The sequence below is a fragment of the Oxyura jamaicensis genome, chromosome 17 (genome assembly GCF_011077185.1).
Source record: "Oxyura jamaicensis isolate SHBP4307 breed ruddy duck chromosome 17, BPBGC_Ojam_1.0, whole genome shotgun sequence".
Taxonomy (NCBI): Eukaryota; Metazoa; Chordata; class Aves; order Anseriformes; family Anatidae; genus Oxyura; species Oxyura jamaicensis.
The window spans coordinates 8,297,011-8,322,036 of NC_048909.1; the positions used below are offsets into that span (position 1 = coordinate 8,297,011).

At 48.1% G+C, this 25,026-nt stretch overlaps 1 protein-coding gene across 2 annotated transcripts in view; it reads left to right on the forward strand.

Moving 5' to 3' along the window:
* Positions 1–25,026, forward strand: part of COL5A1 (collagen type V alpha 1 chain) — a 149,006-nt gene that overhangs the window by 77,694 nt on the left and 46,286 nt on the right. For both annotated transcript variants that reach the window (XM_035341727.1, XM_035341726.1), the window contains exons 12-26: positions 5,089–5,163; positions 6,440–6,532; positions 9,346–9,402; positions 9,554–9,607; positions 10,419–10,472; positions 11,275–11,328; positions 13,300–13,353; positions 14,117–14,170; positions 15,563–15,607; positions 18,358–18,411; positions 19,722–19,766; positions 20,377–20,430; positions 20,999–21,043; positions 22,253–22,306; positions 24,661–24,705. In XM_035341727.1, the coding sequence (XP_035197618.1) occupies positions 5,089–5,163; positions 6,440–6,532; positions 9,346–9,402; positions 9,554–9,607; positions 10,419–10,472; positions 11,275–11,328; positions 13,300–13,353; positions 14,117–14,170; positions 15,563–15,607; positions 18,358–18,411; positions 19,722–19,766; positions 20,377–20,430; positions 20,999–21,043; positions 22,253–22,306; positions 24,661–24,705 (837 nt within the window). The remainder of the gene's footprint in view (positions 1–5,088; positions 5,164–6,439; positions 6,533–9,345; positions 9,403–9,553; positions 9,608–10,418; positions 10,473–11,274; positions 11,329–13,299; positions 13,354–14,116; positions 14,171–15,562; positions 15,608–18,357; positions 18,412–19,721; positions 19,767–20,376; positions 20,431–20,998; positions 21,044–22,252; positions 22,307–24,660; positions 24,706–25,026) is intronic.

Sequence of the window (25,026 nt, forward strand, 5' to 3'; positions counted from 1 at the left end):
GGCGATGCTGGAGGTTTGCATGGCTGCCTCTGCAGTAACTATCAGGTCTGCATCAAATCCCCTGGGCTTTATTCGGCCTTACCCCTGCAGGCAGGCAGCACCAGTGGCAGCCCCTCTGGAAAGGGCTGAGCACATTTCCACACTAGGATGGGATGAAGCACAAGGTGAAAACTCCAGCTAGAACAGCTAAATGTTCTTCCCTAAATCCTCTGTAGCCGGGCTCTCTGCATTAAGTAGGGGCTGAGCTGGTTTTCACCAGTCTCTCCTACCCTCAGCTTTTAAAGTCCACCTGTGGTCCCTTGCAGAAAATGCTTGGGGTCACTCTGGAAAAACACTGCTGGGTCTCTTATCTGCCCCACGTCCCCATGTTGTCCTCCCCAGCACCACCCTTGCACCCGTCCTCTCCCACCCATCGAGGTGGTTCTCCAGCCCACCCATTCACTAGAGGAAAAAAAAAAAAAAAAAAAGGGAAGAGATGGGAAACTGCATTTTGGTGCTCATTCAGAACAACACCCCGCTGTTGTGGGATGTCCCCCCTGGCCAGGCTGTCATCCTTGGGGCACAGCAGGACCAGCTGCACTGCCACCTTCCCTGCCTGCTGAAGGACAAGGCAACCAGCTGGCTCCGAACCTTCCTTACTCACCTACCAGCCTGAGGACATGCGTGCTGCAAAATGCACTTGTTGAGAGAAATAAAACCACTGCTGACCTGCGCTGGAAGGTGCCTGGTGTGGTTTTCAGGTGTACCTTGAGGAGATTGCTTAGGTGTTGGGGTCGTGTGGCAGTGACCCTGGCTTGGGCCCCATATTTTTAATTAAGGCTCCTGGTTGCTTTGCTGGTCCCGGGGGCCTTGGCTGGAGCTCGCTGGCTGCCATGCTGCCACAACCCCCCGGAGCCCTTCTGTAAAGACCCCCGCTTCATTTACACTCCTGGTGTACTTATTGTTGGTTTTTTTTGATGGAACAGTAATAACATTTCTTGTGGTAGTGACATGATTGAGAACGAGGGGCCCTGCCTGAGCTCCATCGATCGGTGTCTGCGAGCTCAGAAAGTCAATACGCAGCCACAAGCCCGCAGCTGGGTGCCAGGGCCACCGCTCCAAGAGGTTTGCTTAACCCTCGAGCCACCACGGATCTGGGTCTTCCTGCACTGCTCTGGCAGGACTCCGCATCCTTCGGTGTTGGGGTTTATAGGGGACCATCCGCAGTTCAGCAGAGCAAGGTCCCAGCAATGTTTTGCAGCACAAATCTTGCAGCAGCCTAGGATTAGTCAACACAACTGTGTGGCTCTATCAGACCCTTGGTGGGTCTTTATTTGATTTTGTGTTCAGCCCCTATGGGTCCTACATGTTGTCCAGCTTGCTCTTCTACTCCCCTTGATGCTTCTCCTGTGCTGCTAACCATTATTTGCGTGCCAGGGTGGGTGCTGACCCTGATGAGGAGGGAGGTAGTGCTTCTGCCGCTTGTCCACACAGATGTTTGCTGGCCGGGCTCCTCCTGAATGGCTGTGCAAAGCCAACCAGCAGCAGACACTCTGTCCCTGATGTTGTCATTACACACCCTGAAATTAAAGGCTTCATTTGCATTCTAGCCCAGACAGCACATCCTGCTTTTACAGAGTGTCCAGAACAGAATGTAATCCAACATATTGTGCATGGAGAAGTGATGAACTTGCAGAGCCAGGAACTGAAACTGTATTAAAACACTCTTTTCAATTAGAGCAGCTCCTCTTTAATTTGTTTATTATTAACCCTGCGCATAGCTCATGAATTTACATGGCACTTATATGTGTACAGTGAGGAACATTTCTTATGCCTGCATCTGATAAAGACTTATTTGCAATCAGGCAGGTGCACCAAATTAATATACCAACAATATTCAGCTATGTTAATATTGGCCAACACTCATTTAGCTCTGTTTTATTCATCATGTCAGTTTGTTCCCAGTTACTTTAAAAGCACAGAGGAGCTCGCATCACCAGCAAAGCTGCAGAGCAGCCTGTTTGTGGGAGGTAGCAGAGGGCTGATGGGGGGTTTCTTTCAAGTGGTGGGAAGAAAGAAATATGACACTTAGGAGGCCAGGGAGCTGTTTCCTGGGTACTCCAGAATGGAAGGAAGAAAAGATTTTTATTTATTTATTTATTTCTAAATAGGATGGTCTGTAGCATTATTACAAATCTCACCCTGGTCGCTGACCCCATTGTGTGTTAGGAAATGAATGTGGGTGCCTTGGTGCTGCTGGGCTTCTGCTCAGCCTGCCTCCAGCTCTGAGCAAAAGCAGGTCTCAAAGCCATCGTTACATTTTCCACGCTCATGCAGTCATGATGTCTCCATGGCCTTATTTCCACTGAGAATAGTTTTTCATCTCAGGAGTTTAATAGGATCCCTAAAATCCTTCCTGCGGTTCTGAAAGGCTTGAAGCTTTCAGGGTACCCTTTCTTTCATCAGACTGCAAGTGGTGCCTTACAAAGAAAACCCCAAATGCTGTGAGAAAGATCTTTTCTCATGTAATTCTCTGGCCAGGGTAGAAAAATAATGCTTGACTTAAAGCTCAAAACTGTGGGCTAGTGAGTGGGTCTGTGTGCCTGCTGCTGGGCACCGTTCTCAACACCCACCGTGTGTCTGTCCATCACTGTCTTCCATGTGGTGATCATGAGAACTAACGCAGATGTGAATTTAAATGTTCCCTTGAAATATTGCATTAGTGTTTGTGCTCAGCGTGGCATCCTGGAGCACTGCACCAAATGAAAGTTGAAGTTCCCATCCCTGGTTGCTGTGTATCAGCAGGTCTCTATTTACATAATGAGAGTGACACAGATTTACACCAACGGAGGGTCCGGCGTGCTGCATTTCTTAAAGGCATTCAGAGGTTTCTGCAAACCAGCCTCAATTTAAATTTACAAAGTGCCTTGTGGTTTGGATTTTTCCTCCATACCGCTGCCCCCCACTGCTCCACCCCGCGAGGAAAAGACCTCACGCACCCAACCTGAAACAAAATGAGGCGTTTGTGGAGAAAAACGTTCCACCAACATCTGTCGGGTAGAGCACACAACAAGAGATAAACAAACCCATTCCTGATCCGTCATACGGGGGGACCAGAGCTAACGGAGAGGAGAGAGAGGGAAGAAAGTTTATTATATAAGAAGAGCCTGGCCTAAATTATTTATCGTGCTGCTGGTGCGGCAGATGGGGCTGCCCTCTGCACCTCGTCAGCAGAGCCAGGGACTCCGGTGTCGGCCAGACTAAGTAAACACCAGGAATGTAACATCATGAGCTTGTCTTGAAAAATGGATGGGCTGGCGTGTCGCGCAGCCTTCCTTCGGCGCGGAGGGAGCTGTTGGGTGGTTTTGATGATAAATCATGGGCTGCAGCGCTGGCTGCTGCGGCGCCGGGAGCGGCGTTGTTATTCCGGGCCGGTTGCAGTGCGGAGCTGGGCGCCTGGCCCGCGGCACCGCGCCGCCCTGTGATTGTGGTGCAGGGCCGAGGAACAGCCCGGCGGGGTGGGGTGAGGGTGGCTGTCGTTCCCCAGGGCTGGGCTTTAATTTAGGGCTCGGAACTTTGGCTCGAATGCTTTGGGTTCCTTTTAAAGAGGGAGACGATGAAGGAGATGTTAGGTTAAACAAGGCAGGGAGGGAAGGGGAGGGAGCAAAGAGCTGTGAGGTGAAGCTGAGTCCGGAGCTCCTGCAGAAACAGGGAGCTGCATGGCTGAGATGAGACATGGGGAAAGAAAAAATCACTACCAGTATGGCCTGAGACACTCAGCCCAAACCAAGGCAGGTCCGAAGGAGGGTTTTAGATGCTTTATTTGTAGAAATAGACCCAATGAGCACCCAAATCTGAAAGCAAGACAGTGGGGCAAGGGTAACATAAAGGCTCTGCTTTAGGGGTTTTGTACCCTTTCGTCTTTCCCTCCTCCGTCTCCCAGCTTCACCCACCTTCCTTTGCGTTGTGTGGTGAGCATGCGTCTTGTCAGGACAAGGGCTGGCTCTTCTGTGTCCATAAGGGTCTGGGATTGTGTCAGGATTTTATTTTCCCTTTTGTTTGGTGTCTGTATGGCCTTGAGAGCTTCAAACAAATGCTATTCACTCCCGTTCAGACAAATGGGAGAGAATAAAAACTAACATGGATGTTTACTGCTTGCCTTCTAAGAGCTTTGGTCCTCCACAGATGACTTTGTTACTGGCATTTACTGACCAGGGCAATGTCCAAATCCTCAAGCCTGAGCTGTTGGCCTGGCAGTTCTGCCTACCTTGCCATGAAGTGAGCACCAGGGCTGCTGGGTCAAGGTCAAGCCACTCTGAGCCCTTTAAGCTGGTGTGAAAATTGCAATTATGCATACTGTGGTTGGATGTCATCCTCATTTGTACGTAGGCTTGCTGGATGGATGTGCAAATTTTGGGTTAACTTAAACTTATTGCCAAGTCCACAACTGGGAGTGTGAATAATCTGTGGGCTGTCTTGTGGAAATTGGCCATATTTGATTATTTATAGCTTCATCAATACATCTTTTATTACGTACTTGTTTCTTTAGTGTAAGTTAAAGGTACTCAGCTGATGTTAATCAGTGCAGCTCTGTTGAGATCCTCGGAGTTTGGCTGATTTACAGCTGCTGACAGGATCGCTTCGTTGTAGACAGAAGTAGCCTCACAGGACAAAAAAAAAAAAGACTGAAGAGAGAAAAATGGAATGACCCAGATGACTGAACATGTACGGAAATGTATTTATCTTTCCACATTTCTATTTTGCTGACCTGAGTTATGAAGTTTCATATACCTTTTTAATAGATTTTAAGAGACCCTACTAAACATTGATTCCATTGACTTGGAACATCGCAGAGGGTTTTATTGTTCACTCATATATTGCTTATGGCAGACACTGAAAATATGGGGGCCAGGATGTACGGAGAGGGAATTACTAAGAAAAACCATGTGCGCTTACAGATGTGCTTCCACAAAATTTGCCAGACCATCAGGATGCCAGCATGCTCAACATGAGCTGTCAAGACAGGGAGCCCTTTGTGCCACATCACGCCTTTACAACCATAACTAAGATGATGTTACAGAAGTTTATTTCTATTTCTCTTTCTTATAGGGACCACCTGGCCGTCCAGGTCTTCCAGGAGCAGATGGTTTACCAGGACCACCAGGGACAATGCTTATGTTGCCTGTAAGTACAAGTATAGCCAAAAAAGCATTTAAATGACTTGGGCTCCTTGGAGTTAAGTGTTGGAGGGTGAAAGTCATGAGGGAGCAACTAAAGATACCTCCAAGGGCCAAATTTTGAGCATTACCTTGCTTCTTAAGGTGAGGAACCTCTAATGGCTGTTCAAAGCAGTTCATCCAGGTTCTTACAGTTTTAGTGTCTGGTCTCTTTTGATGACCAGTGATGAGTTTGCATTATCTTTTTCCTTTACATGATGCTAGCAAGTACCAAGTCAGCTTTCTTGATCCTGGGACACGAAACGAGTGATTATATTTTGTGTCTCCTTTGATGGGAGAAAAAGCCCTCAGGAAACCAGCTGTTGAAAATGAGTGGTTAGGTACCGAAGGGAAAGAGGCTTTAGTGAAAAACCGCAGCACTCTTGTACAGGCTCCAAATCGCAGGGTGATACGTGTGTAGGTTACTGGCAGGGTGCCGAGGAGAGCTTGGGCCAAGTGCTCAACACGGAGCTTAGCTGGCCATTACAATACATTTGTTGGCCCCTACAGAAACCAACCGTAGGCCTATAAATTGTTTCTTTGGATCTGCTTGCCAAGTTCGTGTGGTCGTATACCTAGAGCCAACCAAGCAAGACGCAGAGGTGAAGTCGAGGTGAAAGAGCCTTCCAAGTAGGTTCTGCAGTCTGCTGAGTTCTTCTTGCAAAACCCCAAAACACATGCAATTAAGGAATTGGATGCGGAAGAGACAGAAGAAAACATTAAACAACTCCTTCCCTTTCAAGTTCAGGAAAATAAAAAATAATTCTTTTTTTAAAAATCCTTTGTGTGCTGAAGGATCATGGCTTAAACATCAGGATGAGTTTCCCTGAAGTACGCTGCCATGCTTGGGAACGGCAGCCTTGGTCCCATGGCCAAGAGGCAGCTCCAGCCCAATAACCTGATACAACCCCATCTCTACCAGCATCTGCATGGAGGTTCTCAGGCCTGTGAGAACTTCGGTGTTAGTTTTGAGCCATGGTGCGTGAGGTCCTTACAGTTCAAAGCCTCCTATTGTGCATGCTTGGACCTGGCAGCGTTTGCTGTGTGGTTATGTCCATGGGAAACAGTCCATGTATGCCGGCGAGCTGGGCGACCCGAGAGCGCTCTGCTTAATGGGGTGGTCTGGAAGGACGCTGATGGGCCTGGGGCAGTCATGCTGAACAGAGTTACTTAGGAACCAGGCTAGCGTGAGTATGGAGACACAGCAACCCCCTGACCTGTTTTCTCTGTCTTGTTCCCATCAGTTCCGCTTTAGTGGAGGAGGAGACGCTGGCTCTAAAGGACCGCTCGTTTCAGCCCAGGAGGCCCAAGCCCAAGCCATCCTGCAGCAGGCCAGGGTAAGTGAAGGGGAGTGGGATGTCTCTTGCAGCAGGTTTGTGTTGATGAGGAGGACAAGATTAAACTTCTCAGAGGAGATATCTACATGCTTGCACCATCCATGCTGGTAACAGTCTCTTGACCTAGGTCTGAGATGGGATTTCTGCATGGCTTGAGGTGATGACACCTGGATGACTTGGCCTTTTATTGAGCACCAGCAACAGGCTAGGCTCTAAAAACTCAGTTTTAAATTACCTACGGACCTTGGAGATGGCCTTCTGCTGATGGAAGTAGACACAAACCTGCTGCAGCGTTTGCTGTTTATGCTGACAGTTTTGAGAATCTATATGAAAAGTTGTGGTATATGCTGTAGGGGATTTCTTTCTTTCTTTCTTTCATTTTTTCCAGCAAATCTCACTCAATAATTAAATGTATGTCACAGATGTAAGCTGATCCCAGCTCCATGAATCTCAGCAGGCAGCCTGCAATTTCCTTTAATATATTTATTGAAAATACATGATTAATATCTATGCCTTTTTTTTTTGTCATATGACCTTATTGATTAATGATCAAATAATCCCAAGCAGTGTTTATTATTTAGGCTCATTTGTGAAACAAGATGGGCCATGCACACTCCCAGTACAATTCCTGTTCCCTAGCTGGATGAGTATGTCAGTGTATAAGGCCCCATACTCATCTGTTCAAAATAAGACTTCATTTCCAGCCAGTAGAGCTTTGAATTTTCCCTTCCATAAGCACTTGTCTGAGGTTACGTTTGATCATTAGCACGTTAAAAGCAGAAAAGCAGCAGGCACAATTACAGCAGAAGGGAAAACACAGGGACCCCTCAAGTGCATTTCTGATTTATTTGACCCAGTCTTGCCCAGGAGGGACCAGATCCTGGCTATGATCAGTAAAGGGGAAAATATAAGATGGTTTAGCAAGGCCGAAAATGACAGGGGGCGGCTTTGGGGTGCTTTGCTTCTCTCCCAGCCAAATGCAGCCATCAAAGGACATAGCTTAGCTGTGCTTCCCAGCGTCCAAAGCCCACGTCTGTTTGCAGCTGGGACTCGTAGCTCAGTTGCTGTTGATGGGCTGAAAAGCAATTCCTTTCACCCTTGAGTGAAATAAAGTCTTTTAGGATCTCCACCCAGCTGGGTGACACATGCCCTCTTGAGTTTATAATGAGGGTTTTGGCTCAGCTGGTGCTACTTTGCTTTCCATCCAGCTCTCCTTTAACTAAGGAGTTCAATTTTTCTCATGTTCAGGCAGAGCACAGGGCCCTGATGCCACCAGCCACTGCATTTTCCTATCCATTAACCTTACTCTGAGAATGATATTGGTGGATTATGATTCTCGTGTTACCTCGTCAGTCTTAATTTCCAGGCTGCCTACTGTTTTTCCATCAGCGTTTATTTTGCTGGGAAATAGCTTTTTTTGACCAGATGAATGTTTCATGAGAAGCATCTGCTTTCTCAGAGTTTTTTGTTGTTGTTGTTGTTGTTGTTTTTTCTCTATGTCAAAAATAGTGCCTGATGTGAAAAAAAGTATCCCCCCCAAGAAAATTCTCTTTTTTTTTTTTTTGTTTGTTTGTTTGTTTTGCTTCTTTCATTTTCAGTTAAACATTGGGAAAAATGAAAAAATAACAAATCATGGGCACCTTTTGGTCTGTGGGTAAAAATTTGATTATTTCCATAAACAGAAAGATCCATTTCTTGACAAACATCAACCTATCATCAGGCAATTTCAGCTGAAAACCTTTATATATAAGTGGACAGGGAGATAAAAAAATTTCTGTGGGGAAGTTTTGGGATGTGGCAGGAATTAAAAAAAGAGTCCTGCAGGGGGAAGTGCTTCTTAATTTTCTTTTTTTTTTTTTTTTTTTTTTTTTGGGTGGTGCTGTTAATTGCGTTATTAGGTTGATTTATTCCCTTAAAATTTGGCTTTCAGTAGTCACTGAAAGTAGACACTGTCCCAGCCAGCAGTGTTCCAGAGCAGCTCCCTTTTAATGGGGAGTTGTAAAAAGAAGCCACATAATCCAGCATTTGTGCAATATTTACACCATTCCAAGTTCAGTCACGGATAGATTTTAATTCCTGTTGTACACAGATAATTACAACTCTTTTAAAGTGTCGAATTGTCACGAGGGAACAAATTGTGCAAATGATGTTATGAACCGTGGACGGCCCCATTACCCTCCACGGAAATTACCAACTTGATGCATGGTTACATGACTCCTTAATTACCGAGCTAAAGGCCCCCCATTGCAAATAAGAATTGTTCTATTTGGAAGATGCTAAGTAGTAATTAAAAAAAAAAAAAAATCCTCCAAAATTAAACTGCTAGTTTATTAAAGAAAAAGTCCTAAACCAGGATGTGAGCAAACCCCTGTAGCTTGTTTGGGTAAAGTTTTGTCGTTTACCTTCAGTAGGTTATTGCTAAAAGTGTCCATTGTGTTCTGTTCGTATGTGTTGATGAAAAAGGGTTCAAAAACAGGAAAATCTATGCTCTCTATCTGCCATGGGTCTCGGCCAGGGTGTTTATAGGTGTCTACCTGTATGGGACCACAGGCAGCTGGCCCGTAGGTCCGTACGTCCCCTCAGCAGACCCACACCAACGAGGGGTTTGGCCCATTTGTGGATGCAGGAAGGATTGATCAGCCGTGCAGTGTGTGCTGTGGGGCAAATTTATTGAGATTATGGAAATGGCTGCAAGGATCCGTGGTTCTCGGGGCATGCAGGGAACACGCAGCTTGTGGTACAGTGTGGCTGTGACCCCTTGTGTCAGTGACACAGGGACACCAACTAAAGCAGTGTCTCTCTCTCTGTTTCAGCTGGCGCTGCGAGGACCCGCGGGCCCGATGGGTCTGACCGGGCGGCCCGGCCCCATGGTGAGTGCAGAAGCAAGGAGAGAACAAAGCTGGCACTGGTTCAGCACATGCTCTCGGTTACCTGCATGAATGCCTTCTCCTTAACGCCCTTCGCCTCTTCCTTCTGGTTCTGCTGTGGCAAAATTCAGTGAATCCCATTCTCTGCCCACAGGGACCCCCGGGCAGTGGAGGACTGAAGGGCGAAGCTGGAGAAATGGGGCCTCAGGTGTGTACGGGAAGATCGGGGGGCTGGGAGGGGGTTTGGGCAAGTGCAGGTGTGGAGCAGCCAGCCCTGCTTCACAGGCTGCCCTGGGGGAGCAGCTCAGAGCCTACAAATGCAAGCTGAAACTAGGAAGGTGTGGGAGCATCTGTTTCACATACAAACGTCCCTTCAAGTATCCAAGCGCAGATTCAAGACACAATTCCAAGCCAGCAGTGTAAAATCCTGCAGGTGGTTCTCCTTTCCTGCAAAGGCATCCACTGAGGACTCCTGGAAGCCCTTGATTCCCCCAGGAGGAATGGTGTGAGGGGGGGCCGCTCGCCAGCCTCTCGCCTTGTCCTCAGCCCCAGCCGTTCCCTGGCCACAAACGTTAGAAAAGAGATGTGGTGTGGGTGGCCTTGTAAATACGAGAGAGGTTAGAGTGTGGGGAGTTTCTTATTGCTCACAAAATTGTGTAAATCCTGCATCAAAGGGAAATTTTCTAATAGGGGGGACGTGATCTGTCTCTGCCACCCTGAGCCTGTGACAAGCACAGGGCTGCTCACAGGGTGAAGGCTTACCCTTGGGTCAAGACATGCAATTCCCATCCAGACGTGCTCAGTCCTGCATCTCCCCTGTGTGTTTTGAACCACAGGCTCTGCTCAAGGGGTTCACGCCCCATTTTGTCGCCCCATTTTGTCACCCCACTGACCCTCACCGCCCCAGCAGGACCTGGCTGGGGATGCCTTTGGGGCCGCTGCTCCGGCCAGCTGCTCGGGGTCCGTCTGTCGTGCTGTTGGCTCACAGCATTTCTTTCTCTCTCCTCGTTGCATCACAGGGTCCACGAGGCATCCAGGGCCCTCCCGGCCCGGCAGGGAAGCCAGGCCGCAGGGTGAGTGTCCCGGGAGCGCTTCGTCCCGCGGCCAAAGCAATTCCTGAGCGCTGAGAGCATTGCTTAAGCGTGGGCTGGCGGCCAGCCAGGGGCTGGTCCAGGCCTCCTCGGTCCAGCTGGGCAGATGCATGCGGGGATCAGAGCTTGGGGCCGGGCGGGTAGGGAGGAGGGAAGCTGGGGAGAGCTGCGTGTCCATGCTTTTCCCATGTTTTAGTCCTCAGATTTTTGCTCCACGGTGCTGGGGTGGGAGTTGTGGGAGCACCATGGGCTGCTTTGGGCAGTCCCGGTCTCTGTAGCATGCAAGGACCTGGTCCCTGGGGGTTTTGTAGCTGGCAGTAACAGTGCTCACTTGCTCTGTTGACATCCCCATTGCTCAAATGCTAACTTTCGTTTTATGGAGTCCTCCAGCTCTTTGTGTAAGCTTACCAGAGGAAGAAATTAAGAAGTTTTTTGCGTGACCCACATCCAGCTTTCATAAACTTTTATCTCATTTCAATTTGTGAACATTGGCGTAAGCATACCTTAAGGTGTAATGGAAGACAATTTATTCAAATTGATGGCTGCATCCCAATGTCCATGCTGTGCACCAGCTTCCCTGCTATTTGCCCTACTCCAGCCCACCAGGCTGACCCAGGATGCTGCTGCAAGAACAGAACAGCATTTTCCCTTTGCCCAGGGAAGCCGCTGCCCAGCTGGCAAGCTCTGGCTTCAATAAAGCTTTGCTCAGCCACGGACCAAAGAGCAGATATCTCCGCAGTCCTACTTTACCCTTCGTGTTTGACTTTCCTTCTCTCTGCTGCAGGGACGAGCTGGCAGCGACGGTGCCCGGGGAATGCCAGGCCAGACAGGACCGAAGGTACTGTCACATATTTGTGTGCTTTTGGAATTTGCATCAGCTGGTTAGCAAGCAGGAACCGGAGGACCCTTGCAGGAGGAGCCCTCTTTGCTTGGAGGAGGTGGCTGAAATGGTCCAGCCACTCCTGCAAAGATGTGGGCTCCACATTTGAGAGCTGAGGGAAATTAAACACACACCTAACAGGCAGAACAGGAATAGATTGTCTTTTTTTTCTTTTTTTTTTTTTTCTTTTTTTTTTTTTTTTGCTGCAACTTTATTAAATTGCTGAATCCTCTTAAGAATGAAACATGCTCCCTTGGCTGCAGTTGTAGAACAAATACTTCGGAATCCTAATTACAAAAAACAAACATGAATGAGCAGTTGGAAATATCCTGAAATATAACTACCAAAAAATACCTATTAAGTGGGTGAGGAAATGTAGAAGGCGTGGTGAGGAATTTTAATGCCCTGTATTTATATTTGAGACAAAATCCTTTCATTCAGCTGTGATCTGCTGGTATTATCAAGCAAGAAAGGAGCTGTTCCACTGAAATTGAATGCAAAGAAAGTTTGCTCAGGGAATCACGCATTAAAGGTTTAAGTACTTCATTATGTAGATACTTAAAGCTGGAAAAGATGGGGGGTTTTGATACAGAGACAGGAGGCTGCAAATCAGTTATCCAGTAAAGTGCTTTAATGAACATCAACTGCCCTCCAAGGAGTGGATACCAGGGAAGAAGGGAGAACAGAATAATGAGCAGCTCTGGAAATGAGCTAAATTTGCTGTGAGCAGAGCCAGAGCAACGCCCCATGAGCTGACAAAAACGAAGGAGCCACCAGTTACCCTGGTGCATCTTGGTCAGCCTTGGCCAGGTTGATTTATCCTCCAAAATGCTCTGGTGTAACTGAGTTCCTCGTTCATAGGTAAAAGGTCTGGGGAAGAAGGAGTGGTACTCACTCTGCTTACCACTAGTGTGTGATGTGCCTTTTGACCCCAGGGGGTTCCCCACTATACAAAGAAAACGGGACTTTCCTTTTTTCTCTGTGCCGGGTGTTGTGTGACAGCATCACCTGCAGTTTGCAGATGCCTTTGGGACTTCCCTTTTCCAAAGAGCTGAGGCTTTCACGGACAGACTGCCTCTTCGCATCCTGCTCCCTATTCCCCCCCCTAGAATACAGGAAAATGGAACAGGGCACGAATTCAGTGAGGAAAAGCAGCTCTGCAGAGGAGAAGCCCTGCTGGGTTTCACCAGGACCTGGCTGCATCCCAGCCCTGGGGGACCCACACTGGTCCGAGCCCCAGGAAGCTCTCTGAACTACCGGGGTTTTAATTTTTCTTCCTCACGCTTCAGCTTCCCAATGAGTCGCCCGTTTCTTTCGGGAGCATCTGCAGAGCTGGGCAGGGGACGTGAGGAGCGAGCAGCTGTGTGCTCAGTGTGTCCGCACGACTTCTGTTTTCCCAGCCTGGTGCCAAGCGCAGAATAACACACCCGCCCTCCTAGCACAGCTCCTTATTTCAGGCTTGGCATCGTGCTCCCCAGCTTGGCCAAAGCCCTGTTTGGCCAGGGCTAGAGGGGTGTGTACGGGATGGATTGTGGTGGAGCCCAAGGTGGTGTTTGGGGCAGGAATACTGGTGCCCAGCTGGCTACCAGTGGGTCACCGTTTGTAATTCCGTGGAATAAAATGAAATAAAATAATTGCACTAGGATAACCTGTCCAGAAGTGAGATGCTGATAGGACTCCAGAATTCACATGGAAAAATGATAAGTGTGTAGGTGCTGGAGGAAAAGGGAAGAGGTAAAATGACTTTATTTGAGCATTTTCCTTTTTTTTTCTTAAATCTATAACTTTGAAATCATTGCTGGTCTGATGGGAGGTGAAGGCTGAATGTCTGAGCGAGAAAATCAATCCCTCCTTGACACGGAAAGGAAACAAATTGGAAAGATGTTCAACAGTAGGTGTAAACGTGTACTAACCTGGCATTTCTTTTAGGGTGACCGAGGGTTTGATGGCTTGGCTGGTTTGCCTGGTGAGAAGGGAAATAGAGTAAGTTATATTCCACTTGTTTCCTGGCTGCGGTCTGTAATGAAACCTTGGCAGGAGGACATGGCTGGGAGGAGGGCAGCTATTGCTGGGGATGAGCCAGAACAGTGCAACGAGAACAAGAGTGTCCTGGAGGATAACGTGGGATGTCACAGCATTACTCCTGGGGGGAGGAGATCACTTTAATAAAATGCAGACTGAAAAATAAGAAGCAAAACCTGCTTTTAGTGCAGTTGTGGATAGAAAGTGCCAAAACTACAACGCGATGTTTTGCTTTGGCTTATAATTAAACAATGGGGAAAAAAGCAAGAAGCTAGTTATTTTGGTAGGCTGCTTCCTCTCCCTGGAGAGAGCCACTATCTCCCCAGTTCAACCATTAGTTTATAAAGCTGGGGAGTTCTTGAACAGCAGAGATCACATCATGATTACAAGCTACACAGGAAAGGGAAGACAGTGCCTGAGAGAGATGCTTAATTGGCCAGAAGTGGGATGGTGGGATGCCTTGGGTGAAGGAGTAACTGTGTGCAGAGCCCGAGTCCCCTTCTCTTGAAGGAGCCACAGCATCTGCTTGCTTCCCAAACCCCTAGCGAGATGTCACAAATAAATCCTGTGCCTCATGCACAGGAAAGTGAGGATACGAGCATCCTCAGCACATGGTGCAGACAGAAAAGGCAAGCCTGTTGCTAGGTTTCTTGCTATTACCCGATGTTTTCCATTGCCAGACTGTGTCCACCTTCTCTGAGGATTTTCTGCCTTTCCTTTACAGGGCGAGCCAGGCCCCCACGGACCCCCAGGGGCCCCCGGAGAGGATGGGGAGAGGGTAAGTTTGTCTGTGTCTGCAGCAGTCCTTTGAATTCATAACTGAGCCCTGTAAACGAGAAGCAGATGCGATGGCAGCACCGGGCGCACGTCGCCTGCTGCCATCGCCTGCAGCAGCAGCAGCAGCAGCTCGTCCCTGCAGCGTTGTGCCACGGGATGAGAGTGACATGGGGCAGAGCAAGGTGGGGGTGGAAGAAAAATGATGAGGAATGTGGATTTCAAGTATCTGGTCAGAAAACTCTGTTTTTGTTACGAAAAATAACGTTATTGACTAGGTGTGCTGCTTGTTTTCTGAGATACGGCAAATTGCAGCACGACTTGGGGAACAGGAATTCCAGATAGACATGGGAATCGGAGATTAAATTGTTCACTTCTTTAACACCGTGCAGTCGATAATCGCAAGGCCTTTGGCAAAGCTCAAACTAAGCGATACAGGCCTAGGAGGGCTGGTTTAAGAGAAGAGATTGCAAATGCTGAATGTATAGTTCTGGGAAGTGTGAGGTTCAGTCGGAGGAGTATGGATTTCCCAGGCTCTAATCCCCCTCCACAGTGTTCTCTTTCCACCTTTGGCTATCTGTTTCCTCTGTAAAGCACAGATAATAATGCCTTCCCGACCAAAACGTGAGGATTAATTAGTAGTGGATGTAAAGGGCTTTGAAGTTGAAAAGACCTAACTTGCGTCTTTGGGGGGGAAGAGCAAATTTCTGGAGAACTTTAATCCTAAAGAGAAAGAGAAACCATGTAAGGGGGAGAGAGGGCATAGCTGGGAGGAAGAGAATGCATTTTATCGGCAGCAGAGGAGGGTTTGCACGGCCTGGCTGCTAGGATTGATTTCCTGAGAGTGAGCGTGCTGGGTTGCGATACGGTGTCCCTGGGGGAGCCTCACGTGTTAGGTGGTTTAAAAATGACTCAGAGGAAGCACCATCAGTGGGCATCAACAGGAGGTGGGTGTGGAAGGATGAAGAATTACCCCTTTGATGCCTCTGGCTTATCTGAGGAGCCAGTGGGTTAATCTGGCTAAATCAAATTCCCCGGGCAGCGCTCCCACGCTCCCGTTCAGTAGGCACTAAATCTTGTGGTTATTGACTCACATGCCCCGAATTGTTCCTACAGTATCTTGTCTATTAGCAAAATCCATCTTTATAAACACTGACATGAATTATGAAGTATCCTTACAGCATTTCTAATCCTCAGTAAATTCTGCACACGCAGTATTAGTCTCGCGGCTTACGAGGTCTTCCTTATGCACGGCTACCCTTTTATTACTCCAGGGAAGCTGGTTTTTGGTGTGATTATTATTTAACCAGAATGAAACACCTGTGATGTGACTGAAATATAACTGCTTTCCTCTGTCTCTTTTGTTGCTTCCCTCTGTGCCTTCGCTGCCGAGCAGGGAGATGATGGAGAAGTTGGACCCCGAGGGTTGCCTGGAGAGCCTGTGAGTACCTCCTGCGGCTTGGTGGGCAGCAGCACCGCTTTGGTCGGGGGCTGGTTGTGATCGGGGAGCTTTGGGTGTCCCATGGGGCAGCTCCTCTGGTGCTAAACAAGACCCCTGAGTTCCTGCAGGGACTGAGCTCCTCTTGCTTGAAGATCCAGGTGAATGGTTGGGAGTCTCTTTGCCTTATCAGCTCTCTTCTGCTTTTTTCACCAAGATGCCTACCAAGGAGAGAAGATGCTTTCTGATCTTGTGTTTCTAATGTGCAAAATTTCGGTGATTCCATTTGCTCAGTGGCTTATATTTGAAATTTAAACCCTGTAATTTTAAAGGTAAAGCTTAGCTTAGGTTGGTCTCTCATTTTTCCTGCATGCGTCCTCCTTCTGGATTGTGTAGGAGTCAGGTAAGTGGGCTGGGGTGTGAAGTGTGCATGCTAAGCATATGTGAAATGTGAGTTTTGTGAGTGTTCCTAGCAAACACCAGTGAGGAATGGTTTTGTCTGCTATTGCAGGGGCAATGGCAGCAATCAGCCATGCAGCTCCTCACCCGCATGCCTAGTTTTGTGCAGCGTGAGGGATCCCACCTAAATCTTAGGACGCAGTCTTAGCAGGACTGAACTCAAGGTGACATTTGCCATGACCTGAGTGGGGTCGGTGTTCTGTTCACAGTGCACAGAACTTGATAAATCCGCAGAGTTTGTCAGTGTCTGGGCCTGCAGCTCCACGTCCTGCTAATGCTGGAGCAGCCAGGCCAGGGCTAGCGAAGGGGTCAGTTCCTATCCACGGAAAGGTGAAAAGGAGATGCTCGTGAATTGAACAAAAACCTCCTGAACAATCCCGGCAAGTGTTTTGGGGAGCGCCCCACCAAAAACAAACAGTTGGGTTTTCAATTCAAGACTCTGAAGGCATTTTCTGTCCCCAGCACCAAGTATTTCTGGTTTTGTTGGCAATGATGAACTCTGTTTCTGGCTGACCATAGATTTCTGTGTGTAGTACAGCCATTGGCTGCTCGTTGTATCCCAAACGCATTTCCTTTGTTATAAAAAGAGCATTAACTATCTATCATTGGCCGTCAGCTTTGCTTTCAGAATGCCTTATTTTGTTGTTGCACGGCCCAGCATGGTGGCCCGAGAGTAATTGATGAGAACTGTTGGACACACTTCACATGAGAAAGGGAAGGCTTGGCATTTACGGACTCGTTGGAACTAAATTAAAGACGAGATGTCTGATTAAGTTCTGGGAAAGATTAATCAACCCAGCTATCTCCTCAACACATGTCTAAGCAATAACTTATGGGTTATTAACTTCTTAAAAGCATTTATATGCTCAGGTAACAGAGTAACAAAAGAGGAACTTAAATGATGATCGTACGTACAAGGAAGCTTATTTTTATAGCAGCAATACAAGAAAAAATATCAGTGATGGCCAGAGGAAAGGTTTAAATTGCATTACAGGAAACTTTTGGTCATAAATACACATCCCAGATCTGCATGTTTCTACCTGCCCTGAGCCAAAAGAGGGTCTAATCTTGACCGAAACCAGTGGTGAGACATCCAAATTTGTTCCTCTTCATCCTGCCTCATTTCCTTCCAGTTCCCAGAGCTGGTTTATACAAGCATCAGCTGAGGAGCTGCTCTCCTGGGGCTCGGGGTACAAAGCCCCAGCCCCTGCAGGACCCCGGTGGCTGTGAAGGGCCCCGTGCCCGTGCATCCCATTGGCACTGCAAACTGCTTTTCTGCGGGAACAAAATCCCCGTGGCCTCTGAGATCAGACACTTTCATAACGTCTGCTCTTCTGTCCTCTACCATTTCAATTTAATTCCTCTGCATCATAAAAAGGGATGTACAATATTTGGGCAGACAGATAAAACTGCCCATCAATCAAGAACAGTTTTCCTCCATGACAGTGAATGAACGCCATCCCTGTAAATGTCCAGAGTCCTTTTACAGTCTCTAATTGAAGAAAGGGCCAGCATTTGAAAGACGAGCTTCCAGATCTGCATCTGAGTGCTCAGGTGGGCACACAAGGCTCCCTCCCTTTCCTTTTGCTGCAAAACCACCAGGCAGAGGAGCTGCCGGAGTGGGGTTTGCAAAGTCAGGCAGAGTACATTGAAGGAATAGTTGTCAAATTTACTCTCTCACATGGATACAGTTCTCCTGACACATCAATGCAATACTCAGATTTCACAGATTTCCCTGAAGATGCTGCTAGGTTTCATCTGGTGAGGAAGCTAGAAATGGCAAGTTATGGTTTAAGAACCAAATGCCTTTGAAAATACACTGTTACGCTGCAGGCTTAAAACCTTTTCCAGCCTTACTTCATTGTACAGATTGTCAATGAGCAGAATTAAATCTGGAGAGATTTAGAAATGCTAACCTTAATGATCCATTAGTGGAATCAGTTCGTTCTTCATAGCGCTCTCCAGCTGGAATGACTTGGCTGTGACACGTTTTGCATCACTGTGTGCATTACAGGGTAATCCAGGAATATGATTAAATTATTTAAAAATAATAATTAAAAAAGTGGCTGAAGCAGGCCTTCTTCCAATCCAAGGGACAACGGTATGCATGTATATTACCTTGACAGAAAGCACTTCAAGGGTGCATGCACGTAGTATTTCTCTGACCAATTTTTAAACCCATACAGCTGCTGTTACTGCAAAACCAGAGGGGTCGTGGCCAGCCCAAGATGCTGTGCTGGGCAGAGCACCCATGGGGGAGCACAAGCACTAATACTGCTTGTTTTTTCAAACAGGGACCCCGAGGACTGCTGGGACCGAAGGGGCCACCAGGACCACCAGGACCACCGGTAAGTTCCCGGGGGCTGCTGCCTTCCTGAGTCACCTCAGCCAAACCACCCTGTCCCCATTAGTCATTCAAGCAGATGATACATCTGCACGATTCTATATGTCTGTGCCATGAGAAGACGTGTCCAAAAATGTTGCTGCTCAAAGGCTGTGCTCTGCCCTGTGTTCAGTGCTGTCACCTCTGCATATGGCAGCCCAAGATTTGGCTCACACGCGTAGAAGTTAATGCCTAGCTCGGCCTGGAAGGGCAGAATGAGAGCTATTAACGTGGTGGCTTTGCTGTTAACTTCTGCCTACGGGCTGTTGAACCTTTAAAGCAGTTTGTTCAGGTTTTGGGCAAAAGCCAAGGCAACAACGTGCAGTTTTTATGCAGGAGGCAACCACCTTATTTGTCGTGCGCTGCTGGCCAGGGAAATGCTGATGTAAGGGCTCCTTCTGCAAATCATTGCAGATCACTGAAGTCCCAGGACTTAAAAACAGGACCCTGGGCTGCTGCTAGAGCTGAAGGGGTCAGGGTTTTAATGGTGAGTGTGGTGAGGTCCTTAACCCCTCCTGGAACATGGAGACATCCTCACTTTGAACTCCTAGTCTGCAGAAATTAAATGAGGGTTCAGGATCTGCTCCAAAGCTGGTCTCACATGAGCACGCTGTTAAAAATGGATAACCTAACCTGCCCTAGGGCAAATGGGTGAACATGGAAGCCCCAGCAGGAGGTCTGCATTGACCATGTACCACATTACACCCTCGCTGAAGATGATCAGGGCAGGCATGACCCTGGCTGCCTTTTTGTGGCCCTCAGGTACAAGGGGGGATTATTTTGTGGGCACAGGTTCTGTTTTCTTATTGAAGAAACCTCAGCCTTGGGGGCTCTGCTTTGTCATTAACACCATTAAGAACAATCTGGGTCAAATCCTTGTTTTGGCACAGCCTCAATGGCTTCACCTGAACAATGCATTCCTGTCCTGAGCAAGGTCTGTGTCCAGTTGTTCCTTCTCATGAGCTACTACCAGTCTGCTCTCTGTCAGAAGCAATCAGGCTGCAGTACGTAGCCAGGATGTCTTGAGCTGGTGCTGATTCTGCTTTTTCAGGCAGGTTAAACCAGTGGGAAAATACTGAAAGGACTTTTTAAAGGGATAATTTTTGCTGGGTTCATAGAATTGGCTGCTTGACCAAACACCTTTAGAAAATTGTTCCATTTCTACACAGTCTAAAGGGCCTCTGATGTTTTCTTATTTTTATTACATTTTCCCTGCTTTTGTGGTGCAAAATATACAGATATTTTCTTAAGGCTGTTTTTTAAATCCTTTCCCAGGGTGTGGCTGGTATGGATGGACAAACAGGTCCCAAGGGGAATGTGGTAAGTTTTCAGGACAAATTTTACAGACGGTTCAGATATTATATAGAGAAAGCATATGCAAAGTGTAAAATGTACTCTATTAAATTAGATTTGCTAATTGCTTTTTAGCCTGGTCTAGATTCCTATCAGGGCCTGTGAAAACCACAGAGAATATCTTCCTACAGCAAATCAGCAAATGGCTGTTAATTTATTATAATTTCTGATGGAATTACACATTATTTCCCCGTGAAAGATCAAACATCCTCATCAAGATGTGTGCTGTTCTAATGAACATCGAAGCACTGAAGTTTAACTGAGGGGGAAAAAATCGTTGTGTGCCTCCTCCTTGGCATGACTAGGCTGAAGGTACTCGTGCAGAACAGCCCGTCCAGAGCCAGGCAGCATTAAAGCCCCTCGCAGCTCATGGCCATGCACAGAAGTGTGTGTACAGCATGATAACTTCACTCCTCCTGCCCCACCATGGAGTGAAGCTGTGTTCAATGCCCAGGAGCTCCTGGTTGCCAGCAGTGGGTTAGAGAGGGGTTCAAGATGTAAGAGGGATGGTGCTGTGCAGGGGGGCAGCTCCGCTCTCGGTTTTCCTGCTCTCAGCTCTGCCCTTGCCTCCTCACAGGGTCCTCAAGGTGAGCCGGGCCCCCCAGGACAGCAGGGCAACCCAGGTGCTCAGGTAAGAGGGAAAAAACGTGAATGAAAAAACAGAAATGCTGGTTTGGAAGAAAGGGATGGATCAGCAATAAGGAGATTTGCTGGGAATTGGCTCGATGTATGTCACTGGCCCAAAATCTTCCTGAAAACGCTCCCAGTTTCAGATCCCTCCTGTTCTCACCTGGCTCTCGCTGCCACAATACAAAGCCAAGCCCAGGTCCAAGCTGTTTCATCAGCTGAGCCACATCTTGTGGCTCCTGCCTGACTTTCAGCATCCCCCATCCAGATGCTGGGAGCCAGAAGGGTAACGCAGATGTCCGAGTCCTGCTGTCAGCCTTCGGCATGGCTCCGCTCCCATCGCGGGGATGAACCTGGCTGCACACCGCGAGGTGGGACGGCTCCCCAGGGGAGAAAATGAAATTACAAAAATGAAGTTTTATCAGCTGGTGCAAGACGTTTTGAGAATGAATGGAGTCGGGGAAATCCCCAGCCATCGCAGGCGCTAGAACGATGCTCGGCTGAGACATTGCCAAAATGCATTTGGAATGAATAACTCGTTCCTTAATGACCCTAAGTTTTTCTTTTCGCAGGGTCTTCCAGGTCCACAAGGCCCCATCGGTCCCCCAGGAGAGAAAGTAGGTTAAAATGCTGCAGCTCTGACTTAAGACAACTGTTGCCATTAATATGCATTTGCTGCTTCAGCTGCTCCTTTGCCCCATATGCAACATCTGTTTGCAGCCGTGTCCATGAAAGTCTAATGTGTCTCATTCCAGACAGAAGAGAGACAAGAAAATGCAGTTTACCTCAAATTCATAATATTTGCATTCATTTCCTATTTTAACAGAAACATTTTGAAGGCAGCCTATGGCAAAACATTAGCAGAGGGCTGAAAATTGTCTCTTTCTGTGGGCTAAGTGCCTGGAAGTCTGATGGGAATGGTAATGGGAAGAGCTGGGGTTTGGATCACTCTGCCGAGGTCTCCTTGTGCTGCCTTCTCCCCGCTCCCGACCCGTGCCAGCTCTCTCTGATTTCCCATCGCTGTCGACGTGGAGTGGCTGCTGTCCTCATTCCCCCAGCAGCGCAGGGACCATCAGAGTTTAAGCAAGGGCATCGTTTTTGCCCACGGAGATGACAAAGCAGCCATTGTTGGGTGCTCGTTCAGCTCCCACGGGCAGGGGATCCATCCAGCACGCGTGCGGGAGAGCTCCCTGCTCGCGTTGGCAGCCCGCAGCGTGCTGAAATTATCGATCAGCAGGGGAAGAGTGAAGGAGCACATTAACAATTCCAGCAGATAAAGGGCTCTGGGGTTTAGCGCTGAGTCACACGCTTGCAGCGGCAGTGGCACTCCTGGATAGCATGAGAATTCAGGGGGCTGCTTAATTAACGAAGCCATCACTTCCCCATGTTAAAGCAGCAAGGTGCAGTCAATGGGGGCAGCTCCACTCCTGATTTTCTCCCTTTGCCAGTTAATCTTCCTGCCACTTGTCACCAAGGAGCGGGCATTTCCTGGCCCAGCGAGCCCCGTGCTTTGACCTCCTCCCTCCCACCTGTGCTTATGCGTGGTGCCTTTCGCAGGGAGCCGCTTGCTCCCAGCCCTGGGCTCGGCTCACACCTCGTGCCCAGACGTCTCCCTCTGAGCTCTGCCAGGCCCGGGTAAGGTGCTGGCACTAATGCTGCAGCTTCCTGGGATGCTGGAATCCCAAATTCCTTGCAGACTCCTTGCAAGTCATGGCAGCTTTCCCAATAGACCCACCTCCCTGCAGCCTTTCCCTACTAAAGCAAGCAAAACTGGTGCTCAGGGGGCCCTGGCTAATGCAGCTGATGATTTTTCTGCTTGTTTTTAGGGGCCTCTGGGCAAACCTGGTCTTCCTGGCATGCCTGGTGCAGATGGTCCTCCGGTAAGTCATCCTCTCCCGGGTCTTTCCTTGGCACAGGGGCTGCAGGGGTGATCCTGCACCCATCCTTCCTGGGTGCACTGTGGGCTTGTGAAGTATGTAAGCTTGCAGCCTGCCCACGTTTCTCCTGGGCTGAGGGGTTTGAGTTGGAGAAGCCCTGGCTCTGCTTCAAACTTTGCTCAGCCTTAAAGCGTAGCACAGGGCACTTCTCGCTGTCTCTTTGGGCTTCTGTTTCCCCTCCTCCTGTTTCTCGTTTCTGTTTTATATAGGCTGGCAGCTCAGCAAGGTAAGGATGGTCTTGTGTGTGTGTGTGTGTGTACTGCAGAGCTAGCACACCGTGGTCCTCATCTCACTCAGGACCACTGGGCAGTGCTGTAGAACGCTGATAAGAGGCTGACATGGCATATCAGCACGACATTCTTGCAGCTTCCTCCTAATCCTTCTTTAAACAACATCTGCTCATTCCTCTAGAAGTTGGTGCTAAAATCTTTGGCCTTTAAAATGGATCTCGTTTTTGCACACCTCGGAGACACCTGATTTTACGAGTGACAAACGTAAAATAGTTACATCCCACTAATGCAAATGCAAAGCATGGCAAAAAAAAAAATCAATTTCCCACCCTGGGATTATCGTTCCTATGAGGGGCATTTCAAACACCCTTACAATGGTTAGCTGAGTCAACAGAGCAGCCGAAGCAAAGCCCGGAACATCTCCAAGGCTGTAGCTTTCGATGTGAAATCCCTGCAGCAGCCTCTAGGGAGCTTCAGCTGGAGAAGGCGCTGGGTCTATTTCTGTGCAGGCTGAAGGCTGTGCGAGATCAGCAGGCTGAGCGTGCACGGCTGTGCCCAGACGCTGGCCCTTTGCCACTGGTAGCCGCGTCGTTCACGAGTAGGGTGTAGGTTTGCAAGCATAAGGGTTGTTCTTCCCGAGGCCAAAACCTGCCTATGCGCCTCTTATAGAAATTGGTCTTGAAAGGCCGTCCGCAAATCCCCGAGGGCCTGAAGCATCTCGCTGCAAGAGCCAACCATGTCGCTCATCAATTTTTGATCTTAGTAATGGAGATGGGCATTTTGCAAACGGCGATGATTTAGTGTGGAGTGGACGGGCACTTCTCAAGTCTTGTTGCACTTCCATTTTGCTTCCCCCAGGCTGCAGGCAGATGTCAGGAGCCGAAGGCAAGCGCTTATGTGCCCCCCTTTGTGCACTGATGCTGTTGGTGCCGTTTAAAATCACAGGGCAAGTTCAGAATGTATTTTCTCTACATGTTATTGACGCATAGCTGACAGCTGTCATGTTGTTTCTTTATTAAACCAGCTTGTTTTATGAATCCCTGCTTGTCTGACATTGCTGTTATGAAGACTGATTATGGAAAACAGTCTCGTGATTTTACTTGCTATATTGCTCTATTTGGAGTACTTAGAGGAGAGTTCATAAGTAAAGAAACTACTGAGTGAAGAAGGTCTTAGAGGCTTTAGAGCAGCTGGATGTGCTCTCATCTCTTTTAAAAGAAAAAAAAAAAAGGGAGGAAAAAAAAGTCCTGGGGTGTGCAGTGAGTGCCCTCACAGAGGGCTTGCTGCTTTTGTTTGCACTGCCAGACAAAAATTCATCTTCTGACCCGGCTCCGTCTCGGTTCCTGCAGTAGAAAAATCACCACTCAAAACTCCTCTCAAGGATTTCCCCAGTTTCTCACTAATCCTTCCTGTTATACCTGAGGCAATTCACACCATTATTTTTTTTTTTTCTACTGATTGAAATCCCAGCAAAAGGCTCCTAAAGGCTGTGAATGGGAATGTGGTGGAGGCTCTCGGCTCTTGGGTTATTCAGCATCAAATCCCAAGGGGAACGCTGGCCAGCATCCAGCCAGCCAGCTCCTGACAGGGATGCAGGTTAGCTGCGGCTTTTTCATGAGATCTTGTAACCAGCTCCAGGAATTAGGAAGTGAATGAGAGGGGCTCTGACCAGTCTGGGCATCTTGTGACCTTCTCAAGTTTGTTAAATACGGAGAAAATTTTACCTTTTTTTTCCATCTGCAAAATGTGTATGCTGCTTGCTGCTGAACGCCCTGAGATGTTCTAATATGAGAAAAATACTGCAAAGTGGTTTGTGCTTCTCTGCCAAAAGGTGGTAAAGGGTAAGAAGGTTTAAATATCTAAGAACAACAACACAGACCAAATGCAGTCCTCTTTCTTTTGGGAAATGCTTGCTGGCTTCAGAGGCTTTTTGTATCAGTAAGAGCTTCCTGGAGAGCAACTGTCTTGCAAATAAATCATAGCTGCCTGAGCGAGCTTGTTGGCTTCCGAAGCATTCAGCATGCACTAAACCCATTTTTCTTTTCTGTTTGTCTCTTGTATTAATAGGGTCATCCTGGCAAGGAAGGTCCTCCTGGAGAGAAGGGGAGTCAGGTAGGTGTCAACAAGCTCCTCATTACTGTTAAGTGTCACAAAATACAAATTAAGAATTTAACATTAGCCTTAAAAGTGAAGATTCATTGCCAGGGCGGCACGAAAGCGCTGCAGCCAGCTAGCTGCTGGAGCTGCTGCTTGTAGGAGGGCGAGATTTTGCTGCTACGGGTCATAGTTCTTCCCAAAATAAAACAAACTGTTGTCAAGAAGACGTTTGCCAGCACTAGAACTTGTGCTAGCAGAGCTGCGTTGAGCGGTTTCACATTCTTGGCCAACACAACAATGCTGCCAAGGCCGGGCAGGAGCGGGGTGCGAGCTAGG